The following is a 12,863-nucleotide window of genomic DNA, read 5'->3' as shown; positions in this document are numbered from 1 at the left end:
TCATTTTGATGATTTGTGGTGACATTTGACTGAATGGATTGGATTTCATCACTCAAATAACAAGCAAACGCTTTGATTTATGAGCTGTTTCGAGTTGTCGAGCTGTCTGATTCGGAGGGGTTATGAACTTGTCAACCACCGAAAACGGAGTGTGAGTATTGCTGAGGTTCTTCCTGATAATTTCAGAAAAGTGTTGCTTTCTAGCCCTGACTAACTCTTGGTTAAAATTACAAAGACACTGTCTGCAGATATCGTAGTCACTTTGGAGTTTAGTGTTTCTCCACTTGTGTTCTTCTTTCCTACACTTTGAGAGCTCAAAGTCAAAGTCTGCTTTCCTACACTTTGAGAGCTCTTGACCATCACTGTGCTCCTCCATGGTGCTTTGAGATTTTTGAGGTGAAATTGTCCAAAACTTCATCAACTGTCTCAGCATTTTCAGTTTTTGGCACAGCTACAGTCTCCATAAACTTAGTGGGAGTCCTCCCATTTATGTACCTGTTCTTAATAGACATAGAGGTTGTCTGAACATTTGGACAAATCTGTAATCCAAAGAATACACAAAGGCGGTAAGAAATAGCCATAAACCTAATGTCAATTGATGGAATTTCAACATCCTTATTGATGACCAGTTCTAAGATATGACCTGGATTGTGAGTTGGACTCTTCATATGTTGAGAGAGGTCAAATGTGTTTAGTATATCAGAAAGTTCCTTGGATTTTTTTTCCATGTTATTTTCAACATGAACGTTAACATCTCCCGTTATGACAAAACCGTTGTAGTCAGTACAAATAACAGACTACAGTTCTGAAAAATCCTCCATAAATGTTCTATTGTATCTTGGTCTAATCATTTTTTAAACAATAACCAATCACCCAGTATAATTTCTTTACAATTAAATAATGCCGTAAAAATAACAGCAATACCACCACCTTTTTTCCTTTTTGACACTTGCTTATAAAATATAATCGGTGGTGTTGCTTCGTTTAAAATGCTATTACAACTACGTTCTGTGAACCCTAACCATATTTTATTTCAAAACAAAAAAAACAGATAATGGGTTGTGATTATGTCAATCAACATTGATTTGTTACCCAATGACCTAGTATTAAAAAGATCTGGTCTTGCAGAGATAACTACAGACAGTGGTTTGATGGATTCACATTTTATCCTCACTAATTTAGTACTTATACTTTTTTATGCTGTATCAGTTTGACGAACTTTCTGTCCCTTGTAATTACAGGCATAAAAATGCCTCCAAAAGACCCAGCAGATAGTCAGATTTAAACATTCTCCTTGGGGTAGGACGGGCCTTTCCCATCTTGGGAGGAAGAACTTGATGTGGTGTGGGCTGTACTCCAACACTGACAATTGTCTTCATCCTATAGGTCAAACCATGGCATTCAGGCTGGTAGAGAGTGAATTTTGATTTGGGCTTGGCTCCATGGCACAGGTAGAGGTGCAGTAAATTTAAAGTTCTTGCTCATCTCATTTGTCATTGGCTCCTCCGATAGTTTGAATGATCCAAATGAGTCTGTCTGCAACTTGTGTTGACTTATCTCTTGTACCTTCAATGGTTTAGAAAAAACTGCATCCTTCTGTCCTTCACCCGTGGTAGTTTTATTTTAAAGCCGGTAATTGACATACACAGCAAAAAATGTCGGCAGCCAATAACTTGACCCCTTGTTTATTTAGACAAACTTTGTGCCTTGTAAAAGTTTACTGTTCTGCCTGTAGATGTTCTCGCTCCCAAAAAAATCCAGAAATTGTCAATGAAACTTACAGATAGTGCAGTACACATTTCGCTTAACCACTTATTTAATTGACGGCGCCTCGAGAAACATTAATCTCCAAATCATACAAGTGGAAGAAGTCCGCTTATTAAAAACGTCAACAACCACACAGTGGACTTTAGTTAGGAGATCAATGAAATCTTGCTTTTGTACCTCTGATTGCTGCTTTTGAACATCCAGGGCGAATGTGTGTATAAAGACAAATTTCACAGTTGGGTGCTGATCAGTGTTCCCAGAATTTTTAGAGAGATATCAGACACCGTGTCATGAGCAAAAATTTCTACTTTGGTGTTCTCACAGCAAAAGCATTTCAAATCCTTGACAGCTCGATCACCAACTATTAACTTTTCCAATTTTTCAATTTAATTTCATACCTTTCAGTGGTGGTGAGGGAAAATATTCTTGGCCAGGGTCTTGTAAACGTGGCTCGAATATTTTTCGAAGTCTGATGTCAATAAATTTCATTGACTCACGTTCGTTTTTTCTTGCTCTTTGCTGTAACGACCATCCTTGGCCGCTCACTCGGGAGTGAGGAAGCCCGCAACGCCAGCCGGATCTCTCAGTAATCTGCTAGTGTTGTGTCCTAGATATCCCATAATTTTGGGCTTTGCTGACAGTAAAATGTATCATATATCGTCATATCAGAATCAGACCTCTTCTAAATGTGAACAAAAATCTGACACATGTTGGAGATCTGCCAATTGAACTGAAGAGTAAACAAAGAGATTAGAAATACCCCGTCAATGCGAGAGTGACATTGAAATATATCAAAAGCGTTGACTACACTGAAAGCATAGACTTTCCAATTAGATCTAATTTTTTTTAGAGGTGTGTCAACCATTAAATTAGGAAGGGAATGGATGGGGGGGAGGTACTGACTTAAAGTATTGCCAAAAAAATTCACAAAACAACTGGGTTGGTACATCAAAATCCATTCATATGGGTGCCACAGTGGGGACCAAGCGCAGTTGTCAGGGGCACATTATTTTTTATCAACCCAGATTCCATTAAATCTTTTATCATGCATTTTTTTCCAGACACATTCGCCAAGTCATACAACCTGTATATGCATACTTACATTATCAGTGAACACTACTCCGAGCTTCCAGATCTGGTATTTGGCATCAATGGAATTCAGTCTGTTGACAAAACCAAATAAGAATGATATATTTCTTAAACAAAGTTTTCCTTATCACCTGTAGAGGGTCTGTCATCCTTCCATAGCTTTGCCAGCATTTGTTTTTAGTGGCATTCTCCATGGTAGAACATTCCTCCGTTCCTGGCTGTTCATTTTATTTTCACTCTCGTTTATTTTCAGAAATCAGGTACCTTTTTTAGGTATCTGGTGTGTGTGTGTGTGTGTGTGTGTGTGTGTGTGTGTGTAAATATATATATATATATATACATACACACACACGAAGTCGGTAGCCATTTGCTCAAATCATTTATCTTTTTGTGCAACCTGTTCCAGCTGTTTGGCATGTATTGGAGCCATAAAATTAAGTTAATGATGAACAAAGTTTGGATGTTTGAATAGCAAGTATCTTGCCTTTGTTGAGAATTCAATTTATGACAGGCTGAACATGATTTAGAAATGATTGTACTGTTTTTTTTCCCACCCTTTTTTGACACTGGTTTGTCAATTTGTAGAGGCCTGTTACGCCCTCTTGTGTTCAGCCACTTACAAATAGTTTGTGAAATTGCTGGTGTAAGTATGTTGCAAATGAGTTTTTATTGCCACAGAGTTGGGAGCGTAGAAGTTTTTTTTTAAATAGCTGAAAAGTTAAAACACTAGGCACAAACACATCAGACAAAAGTAGAACCACGCCTATTAGCAGACCACAAGACTGAAAGATATTTTAGCCTCATAACCACAGTATGCAGTTCACCATTCAGAGCCCTGCATGTCATGACCAGAACACGAGGCTGAACCCAAAATGCACGACTCACGAGACCAGGTACAGTTCGTGAAGGGTCTTAATTCAGTCCAAAGTTGAAACACAGGCAGGCAGTCCAAAGAAGCATTAGTACCAAAATCAGCAGGCCTGACGGCATTGTCATTAACGAGGCAGAAATCGGTGCACAGAGTAGTAGGAGAGAGGCAAAGGGTTGCAGGAATGTGACATATAGTAGTACAATGATCTGGCAAGGACCAGACCACATGCATGGCAATATATATTGTACTTGGACCGAAATCACTAAAACGAGACGCAGGTGAGTGCATCTGCTCAGCAGGAACAGACACACCCATGACAGTAACCCATCACTAACGGCCGGCCCCGGACGGCCCAGGAGCCTCAAGATGTGATGCATGGAAGTCCCTAATGAGCGAGCGGTCGACCACGAACTGGGAAGGAACATACGACCGCTCCTCGTGACCGTAGCACTCTAAGTCCACCAGGTACTAAACCCCCCCCCCCCCAACCCCCGAGGGTGCGACGACAGGAGCTGGCGTACTGTGTAGACCAGGGGTCGGAAACCTATAGCTCGCGAGCCATATCTGGCTCTTTTGATGCTTGTATATGGCACGCAGACCCCTCATAACTACATACTGTATACAGTAGGGGTGCTCAATGTGTCCATTGCGATTGACCAGTCGATCGTGAGGCAGTTCTTGTCGATCACATGACGGCGTGCCTGGAAAAAAAAGACGTCAGCCTGACGTGTTTTTTTTTTGCTGAACATTTTGGCAACACACGTAATGCACGGCTCTTCTTCCTAGTTTACCTTGGACCGCCACCCACTTCCCTCTAAATGGGGTACACTCATAATTACAAATGTAACAGTTCTAACGCAGCCTATCTATGTGGTTTATAATTACAGCTTGCTTATGCGCTGCACACCACCGTAAATTTTTTTTACGTGAAGACATGCCTCTGTCGGCAAGCATTGTTAGTGAACGCACATAAGTGGCGACAAATGGAAAAAAATCCAACCTCGAGACCAGCTGATTGTGAAAACTTGGAACGGACTAAGACACATTGTGGTGTGTGAGTATTGCTGCACTGAGAATGTTTGGTTGCACCTATGCATATGAAAGGTTTTTCTCACATTAAAAAAAACATTAAAACCAACCTATGTTCACGAATAACGGATGGAAGTAATGACGTATGAAACAGACGACAAAGCCATCAGCAAAGAAGTCACATTAATGGTAAGAAGTACTTTTGTCATCATGGGTTAGCAACATCTGTTACGTGTGAATTTAGACTAACGTCCCCTTTGTTCAAACCAGCAAAATGCAACAAGGCGTTTCTGACAATTTAATCTCACACACATCAACACAACACAAACACGATAAAACAGCTAGCACAAAATAGGCGCTCAAGAACATAGTAGTTGAGCCACAACGGCCAATAGTCACCAATGTTGAACAAGTGTTCACAAACAAGCAAATGTTCGTCCCAGCGGTTATTCCAAGTTAGCGAAAGTTCCAGCCGGTTGGAAAACGAAAGGCAGCAGGCGTCCGTGTAGTTAGTGTTCCAAGCAGTGTAATTTCCCAGAGCAGTGGTAAGGTTGTAAGAAGAAGCCTCGTTGTCCGTCTTTCTCGTCCTTTATATAGGTAATCCTTGAAACATTTCAGACTTCCGCGTCACAAAAGACACCCAAGAGTATTAGAGGAAACCATGTCACATCATAAGGACTTAAAAGTATGAAAGGAAACAGTGTCACAAAGTTCTGCATCATAACAACTTAAAAGCATATAAGGAAAATAAAGAGAACAAAGAATAAAAATACCCACACACATAACACATCAAAATGTTATTTAAATGACTTTAGATACTTATTGTACTCTGAAAGTGTTGGTCTGACAAAAAATGCACAAATAAACCTGTATTTAGTTTTAAATATATTGTATGGCTCTTGGAATTACATTTTAAAATATTTGCCGTTTATGGCTCTCACCCTAAAAGGTTCGCGACCCCAGGTGTAGACCACCATACGGGGGGGAAGAAGGGGGTCTGGCAGGCGGGACCAACGAGGACACTTGAGCAGACTTGAGGTGACTAACGGGAAAAGTCAGGTGGACCTGCATCGACTTCGGGAGTTTTAATTTCATCGTGATTGTATTTATCTTTGTAATACGGAATGGACCGACGAACCTGGGAGCAAGCAGGATTCCACTCTGAGTGGGAGGCCCTTAGCAGACACCCAGAGTCAATGACCCACCCTGTATAGTGGAGCTGGCGCCCTCTTACGGTCCGCTGCGGCCTTATTGGAGAGCCCCTTGTGCTGTAGTATCTGTCGGGCTCGCTCCCAGGTTCGCTTGCAGCGCCTCACAACAGCCAACGCAGGCAGCACCGACGAGTTTTAATCTAGGGATGTGAAGAGAGAGAGTGGATAACCGTGCACTATGTGAAACAGGGACATGCCAGTGGACGCTAAGAGAAGGGAGTTATGTGTGTATTCGACCCATATCAACATTTGGACTCCACGAGCGCGGTTCACGAGAACCGAGACACCGGAGGCCTACTTCCAAGTCCTGATTAACGCGCTCAGTCTGGCCATTGGTTTACGGTGATGGCCCGAGGATAGACTAACGGGGGCCACATAAGAGAAAAAAAAAACTTCCAGAACTGGGAAATCAACTGGGGCTCCCTGTCGGAAACCACATCAGTGGGAAGGCTGTGCAACCTGAATACGTTATTGATCACAAACTCGGCCGTTTGTTTTGCGGAGGGGACTTTAGGTAGCAGAATGAAATGAACAGTTTTGGAGAAGCAGTCCACCACTGAGAGAACAATGGTGTGACCCTGTGAAGCTGGCAGCCCGGTGACGAAGTCTCGAGAAATGTGTGACCAGGGTCGTCGTGGAATGGACAGGGGGCGTAAGTCCTCTGAGGGGCATTGCCAGGAGGGTTTATTTGTTGCGCAAACAGGACACGCGTTGAGGTACTCCCTGATGTGTTTTTTTTTTTTTATGTTTGGCCACCAGAAACATTACTCTCTTACAGACTGTGTTTTGGCCACGCCCGGGTGACACAGTGTGCGATTGGTGTGGGGAACGACATATAGCCTGTCATCCTGCTAGAGTCCTTTAGCACGTCTTTGACTTGAGTTTCAATTTCTCAGGTTAAGAGTGAGATGAAACAAACTTCAGGGAGAATAGGCGCAAGATCGGACTCAGTTTTTTCCCATTCATAGACACGTGACAGCGCATCGGGTTTCCCATTCTTTGACCCCAGCCGATAGGTCATCACAAAGCGTAAATAAGAGAGCCCATCTAGCTTGCCTGGCGTTCAGGATCATGACTGACCAAATGTGTTCAAAATATTAGTGGTCTGTAAATACCAAGAACGGGACCTATGCCCACTCTAACCAATGTCTCCATTCCGATATCATTGTCTTGACTGCTATAAGTTCAGGGTTGCCGATGTCGTAATTTCATTCTGGAGTTAGTTTTTTTTAGATAACAATGAGCAGGGGTGTAATCTTCCATCCTTGGGACTTCTCTGTGAGAGAACTGCCCCTATCCCTGAATCTGACGCATCAACCTCAATGACAAACTGCCTATCTGGATCGGACCAGGTGAGGACCGGATCTGAGCTAAAGCTGGCCTTGATCTTACGGAAGCCCACCTGGTGGGCTGGGTTCCAAATGAAGGAACTGTGGGGTGAGGTTAGTGCGTGCAATGGGGCCGCAACCGTACTAATGTTTCAGATGAATTTGAGGTAGAAGTTGGCGAACCTAATAAACCTCTGCACCTCCTTGTGGGTACTTGGAGTGGGCCAATGAAGAACGGCCTCGTCATTGCTGGGATCGCTGCGTATCTCTCCCTCTGCTAAGACAATGCCTAATAATGACACGATGGTTGAACTCACACTTTTCAGCCTTGACATATAGGTCGTGACGCAATAACTGTTGTAGTACCACACGAACACGCCTGACATGGGATTTTTCATCCGGGGGAAAAAAATCAGGTGTTGTCTAGGTACACAAAAACATATGTATTGAGCATTTCGCATATAACATCATTGACAAAATTCTGAAATACGGCTGGTGCGTTTGTAAGTCAAAATGACATCCCCAAATATTCATACTGCCCCGCGGGCGTGTTGAAAGCAGTTTTCCACTCATCCCTCACTCTTATCCGCACTAGGTGGTAAGTATTTATTAAATCCAGCTTGGTGAAAACCTTGGCCCCCTTCAGAAGTTTGAAGGCTGTAGCAATGAGGGGGAGAGAGTACCTGTTCTTTATCATGATGCCGTTCAGTCCTTGGTAATCGATGCAGGGCCATGAAAAGTAGCCTCCCCCGGCCAGTGACTCCTCCACGTATGCTTTCATTGCCTGATGCTCCAGACCTGAAAGAGAATATAGGCTCCCGCGAGAGGCTGAGGACCCGGGCAGCAGGTTAATGGCGCAGTCGTATGGCCTGTGAGAAGGAAGCGACTTGGCCTTATACTTAGAAAATCGCGGGGATTGAGTGGCTTCTTCCCTCTCCGCTTCCTGGGGCGAGAGGAATGTACATGCGCACTTGGCTCCCCAGGACCCGAGTTTTCCATTCGACCAGTCAATATGGGGGTTGTGCATTCTAAGCCAGGGGCCCTCCAAGATTATGTTATGCCCCTTGGTGTCAAAAACATGGAAGATGATACATTACAAATGTGAAGCCTGAAATGTCAGAATGAGTGTCTGAGTGTGGTGGGTTATTTTGCTGAGGAAACTGCCATTTGCTGCATAACCATTATGGGGATGCTGTACTGCGGAGGTCCTTAGACCCATGCTTTTAACCAGCTGAGGATTAAAAAAATTGTTGTCCGAACTCGAGTCGATGAATGCAGTTGTCCTGAGTGGCTGTCCTCCCGAATACAGAATGACAAGAGGAAGTGCTTGGTCCAGACTATCCTGAGTGAGGTTGAGCGTACCCTCGTCAGGTTTCGGGGTGAGGTTTGACCGAGCAGTGGGTCACTGTGTGGCCCGACTGCCAGCAGTAGAAGCAGAGTCCCTCCCTCTGCCAGCATACGCGTTCCTTTGGTGACGGCAGGGGCGGCCCAACCTGTGCTTCTCCACTTCATCAGATGTCCCTGTTATGCGCAGGTGTGTCCCTCAGCCAGGCCTGCTGTCCTGCTCCCAATCCATGAGTCTCTTCTCTATTTTCATAGTGAGAGCGATGAGTGCGTCCAGGTCTGTCGGCAAGTCCAGCGGGATCAGCTGGTCCTTTACCCCGGGGGACAGCCCTTGAAAGAATGCATCTAGGAGCTCCCTGTTGTTCAACTGGCTTTCGGATGCAAGAATATAGAAGTCAATGGCGTAGTCGGAGACCTGGGGCTTGCCTTGCCGCAGACCAGGTACAGTTCGGGAAGCGTCTTTATTCAGTCCAAGATCGAAACACAGGCAGGCAGTCCAAAGAAGCAGCAGTACCAAAATCAGCAGGCGTGAAGGCTGGCTAGTTAACAAGGCAGGGTTCGGTTCACAGAGTAGCAAGGACATAGGCAAAGGCTTGCGAGAACGTGACATACTAGTAAAACGATCTAGCAAGGACCAGACCACACGCGTGGCAATATATACATGGACCCTAATCACTAAAACGAGACACAGATAAGTGCATCTGCTCTGCTCACATTTAATAGTTTGCATGTAACCTCTCCAATCTATGTAACCAGTGTGTTTAGTTGTAGTTAATTTAAATATTCACTCAAAAAACATAGATTTGATGCACACATAAGGCATGTCGGATTATAAAGTGCCCTGTCCATTTTGGAGAAAATTAAGTCTGCCTTATGGTTGTGGAAAATACAGCACATATCATACATACGTGTTTTAAAACTGCATCAACTATTTGCAGATTTTTGAGAGTCACAGGGAGTAACTCCTCTGAAAAATGAGGGAACAATGTACTTAATATATTTTAAAGTGCAATATCCATCCATCCATTTTGTTAGCCACTTATCCTCACAAGGGTCGTAGGAGTGCTGGAGCCTATCCCACCTGTCAATGGGCAGGAGGCAGGGTACATCCTGAACTGGTTGCCAGCCAATTGCAGGGCACATCGAGACAAACAGATGCCGTCCTTGAGGCTGCAGGGCGTTGTGCACCCAATCTGAGTTGGCTGGGTCCATGTGCTCACAATCACCCCTAGGGGCAATTTAGAGTGTCCAATTTATTTTGCATGTTTTTGTGATGTGGGAGGAAACCGGAGTGCCCGGAGGAAACCCACCCAGCCATGGGGAGAACATGCAAACTCCACACAGGGAGGGCTGGGATTGAACCTGGGTCCTCAGAATTGTGAGGCCAACGCTTTTCAGTTGATCCACCGTGCCACCTTAATGTACAATATCTTAAATAAAATTATTTTCTAATTATCTATTATCTTTTTATTAAGGAACCATAGATTTATTTAACAAATGGAGCTGTCTGCTTTTGCCTTTAAACTCTTCAGCTGGACCTATCTATCCATCCATTTTCCACACCGCTTCCCTTCACTAGGGTGGATAAGGTGCTGGAGCCCATTACAGCTGACTCTGGGTGACCTGGGTACACCATGAAGCAGTTGACAGCCAATCACACGTCGCATGTAAACAAACCACGATTCACACCCACATTCCTTTTCACACTTACGGGTAATTTAAATCAACCATGACTGTGGGAGGAAACCCCAGTCCCTGGAGAAAACCCATGGATGGGGAGAACATTCATGCGCCGCACAGGAAAGGTCAGATTTGAAACTGCGTCCTCCAAACTGTGAGACAGATCTGATAACTACTATTCGCCATGACCTGGCCTTAGTTACAGAAAATTCTGTAAACTATTACTTTACCTAACCAAGTTGATATCCTGAAGAATTTTGAAGGTCAAGAAAACATTCATTGGAAAATTCCACATTTTCTTGAAAAGTGTATTCACATAACTTCTTAATAAATGTTTAGAACCTGGACTGGTGGTAAATGAGGCCCAATCTCTTTTTGAAAACGGATATGTACTCAAAGTACTCTCTCTCATAAAAGTGCAATGTACTCACACAGCAGCTAGGTAGGTGTCTTTTCTGGGCTTTCTTTTATGAGCATCACTGAAGTCCAGAGTTGTCTTGTCCAAGCCGAGAAGCTCACTGATCCGGTAACAACCATAAAATTCCCCATATTTATCCATCACCTGAGGAAAAGCAGAGTGGAATTCTATTGACCTATTGAAGAGAGATATTTAATATTGAATTTTACAAATAGAATAGAAAATTGTCAAAGACCCATACCTTTCGCTTCACAAATTTATCCCAATAGTTGTTCGGGAAAGATCTAGAAATTATAAAGCAAATATTTAAATAATCAGATGCATCATTTGATCTAATTCAATTATACTGGATTGTTTTTCAAATTTAATCACAAAAATTCACAGCATGGCGTTCATTGTCCTGACTATCTCGCTTTGCTCTGGACCTTCAGAAACAGTATAAATAACATCTTGCAGAGCACCATATGGAAACATGTCTATTGAGAATTGTCCATCCGCTGGATAAAAACAAAGCAATTACGCGATTACAAATGGGATCAGCTCATTCAGCTGTACATTCTACCAGGGGAGCAGAGAAGGACGCTCCTTTCCTCCAGCATTATTGACCAAATTTATTGAACTTTTACCACCATTAATGTGGCAAGTAGTACCATTAAACGGAGTTTCTTTCCATGAATTAGACCCATCTTGCATTGAAATTGTGTATTACACCCAAACGAATAGTGTACGCTAATGTTTCAGTTTTTAAAACACATACCATGCTCTCTCATTTATTTCTTTCATTTATTCATGTTCCATTACTCTTATTAAGCTCTACCAAACCACCTCTGCATCAGGGGAAACAGCGGCAACCAGCGAACGGCGGCCTACGCCCATCAACACATTTAGCATCCCTGACTTACGTACTTTTTTAAGTTATTATGACGCTGATCTTCTGCTACATTCTGTGAGAAGGATTACGTCGTCAGACATGGACAGATCTTTTTATTAATATTGCTGCTTTCGGACAACTACACGGACACCACACTGCCCTCCTGGAACATTTGCTGGAAATAACATTTGTTCAAGTTTGGTGACTATACATTGTTTGGCTAGTTAGTTCGTTTTTTTTAAATAGATCTATCCACACAAATCTGTCATTTGGAATACACAAAGCTCTTGTCCATTGCACCTGTGCAATCCATTTTTCACCATGAATCGGGTCTTTTGGAAATGTCTGAAGAGTGAATCCATCCTCCCGAGTGTACGAGCAAAATCCAGCAATACAGCGAGCATTAGGTATTTTGGCTAACAAAGAAAAAACAGCTAATTTCTCGCCGCTACAATAGGTATAATCACTTGACCCCGACACTGTAGGCATCTGCAAAAAAACATCACTTCCTGGTTCTTCTTCAACACAAAATCCTCGAGAGGCTTTTCATGGTGGGAGATGAAAAAAATCGATATAGAACAACATTCTGATGTGCTGTGAACAAACGGATGAGTCCATTCCGGCTGATTTTTGGTTAACAACATACTAAATTTTATGTTTTAGGTGTCACTGGCACTTTATAAACACCTTTTTATAAACATATAATATGTAAAAAATATATATACATAAAATATATATATAAAATATATAGTATTAACAATATTTACGCTGAACAATTCCTTTTTTTTTCTTACAGATTTCTTAGTCATATGAATTTCTCCAGTTCCACACTTATTCTTTAATGTTCCATTACCCTTATTAACCTCTACTGTCCTCATGAATATTTCCTTTCACCTTAAAACATTTTTTTAATGAACTTAAATATATAATATTAACAACATTTTAAAATGAAGGTACTAATCATTAAAGTTGATGCCAATTGTAGTGTGGCAAGAATATTGTGGCTCTCACCCAGATGTTATTTTGGTCCTTCTTTATGAAGCGGACTGAAGTTTCATTTATGCCATCATAGGTTTAAGACAGGCATAAACTCTTTCTTCAAGCTAACAGCTAATTTTGAGTGAGTTAAGCACAAAAAAAAACAAGTACACGTATTTAAAATAAACATCAATGAATAATAAATGTGTGTGTACCAATACATATCATTCCCGCGGTGTCACTAATGTAATTATTAAAGCCTTTTTAAAAAATGTAA

At 42.4% G+C, this 12,863-nt stretch overlaps 1 protein-coding gene across 1 annotated transcript in view; it reads right to left on the bottom strand.

Moving 5' to 3' along the window:
* Positions 1 to 12,863, bottom strand: part of ryr2a (ryanodine receptor 2a (cardiac)) — a 407,989-nt gene that overhangs the window by 56,255 nt on the left and 338,871 nt on the right. The window contains 3 exon segments of the mRNA XM_061810997.1: positions 2,870 to 2,930; positions 10,751 to 10,881; positions 10,979 to 11,021. Of these exon segments, the coding sequence (XP_061666981.1) occupies positions 2,870 to 2,930; positions 10,751 to 10,881; positions 10,979 to 11,021 (235 nt within the window).

This window comes from Syngnathoides biaculeatus, chromosome 22 (assembly GCF_019802595.1).
Source record: "Syngnathoides biaculeatus isolate LvHL_M chromosome 22, ASM1980259v1, whole genome shotgun sequence".
Taxonomy (NCBI): Eukaryota; Metazoa; Chordata; class Actinopteri; order Syngnathiformes; family Syngnathidae; genus Syngnathoides; species Syngnathoides biaculeatus.
The sequence above is the reverse complement of the archived record's forward strand: the minus strand, read 5'-3'. Positions and strand labels throughout refer to the sequence as shown.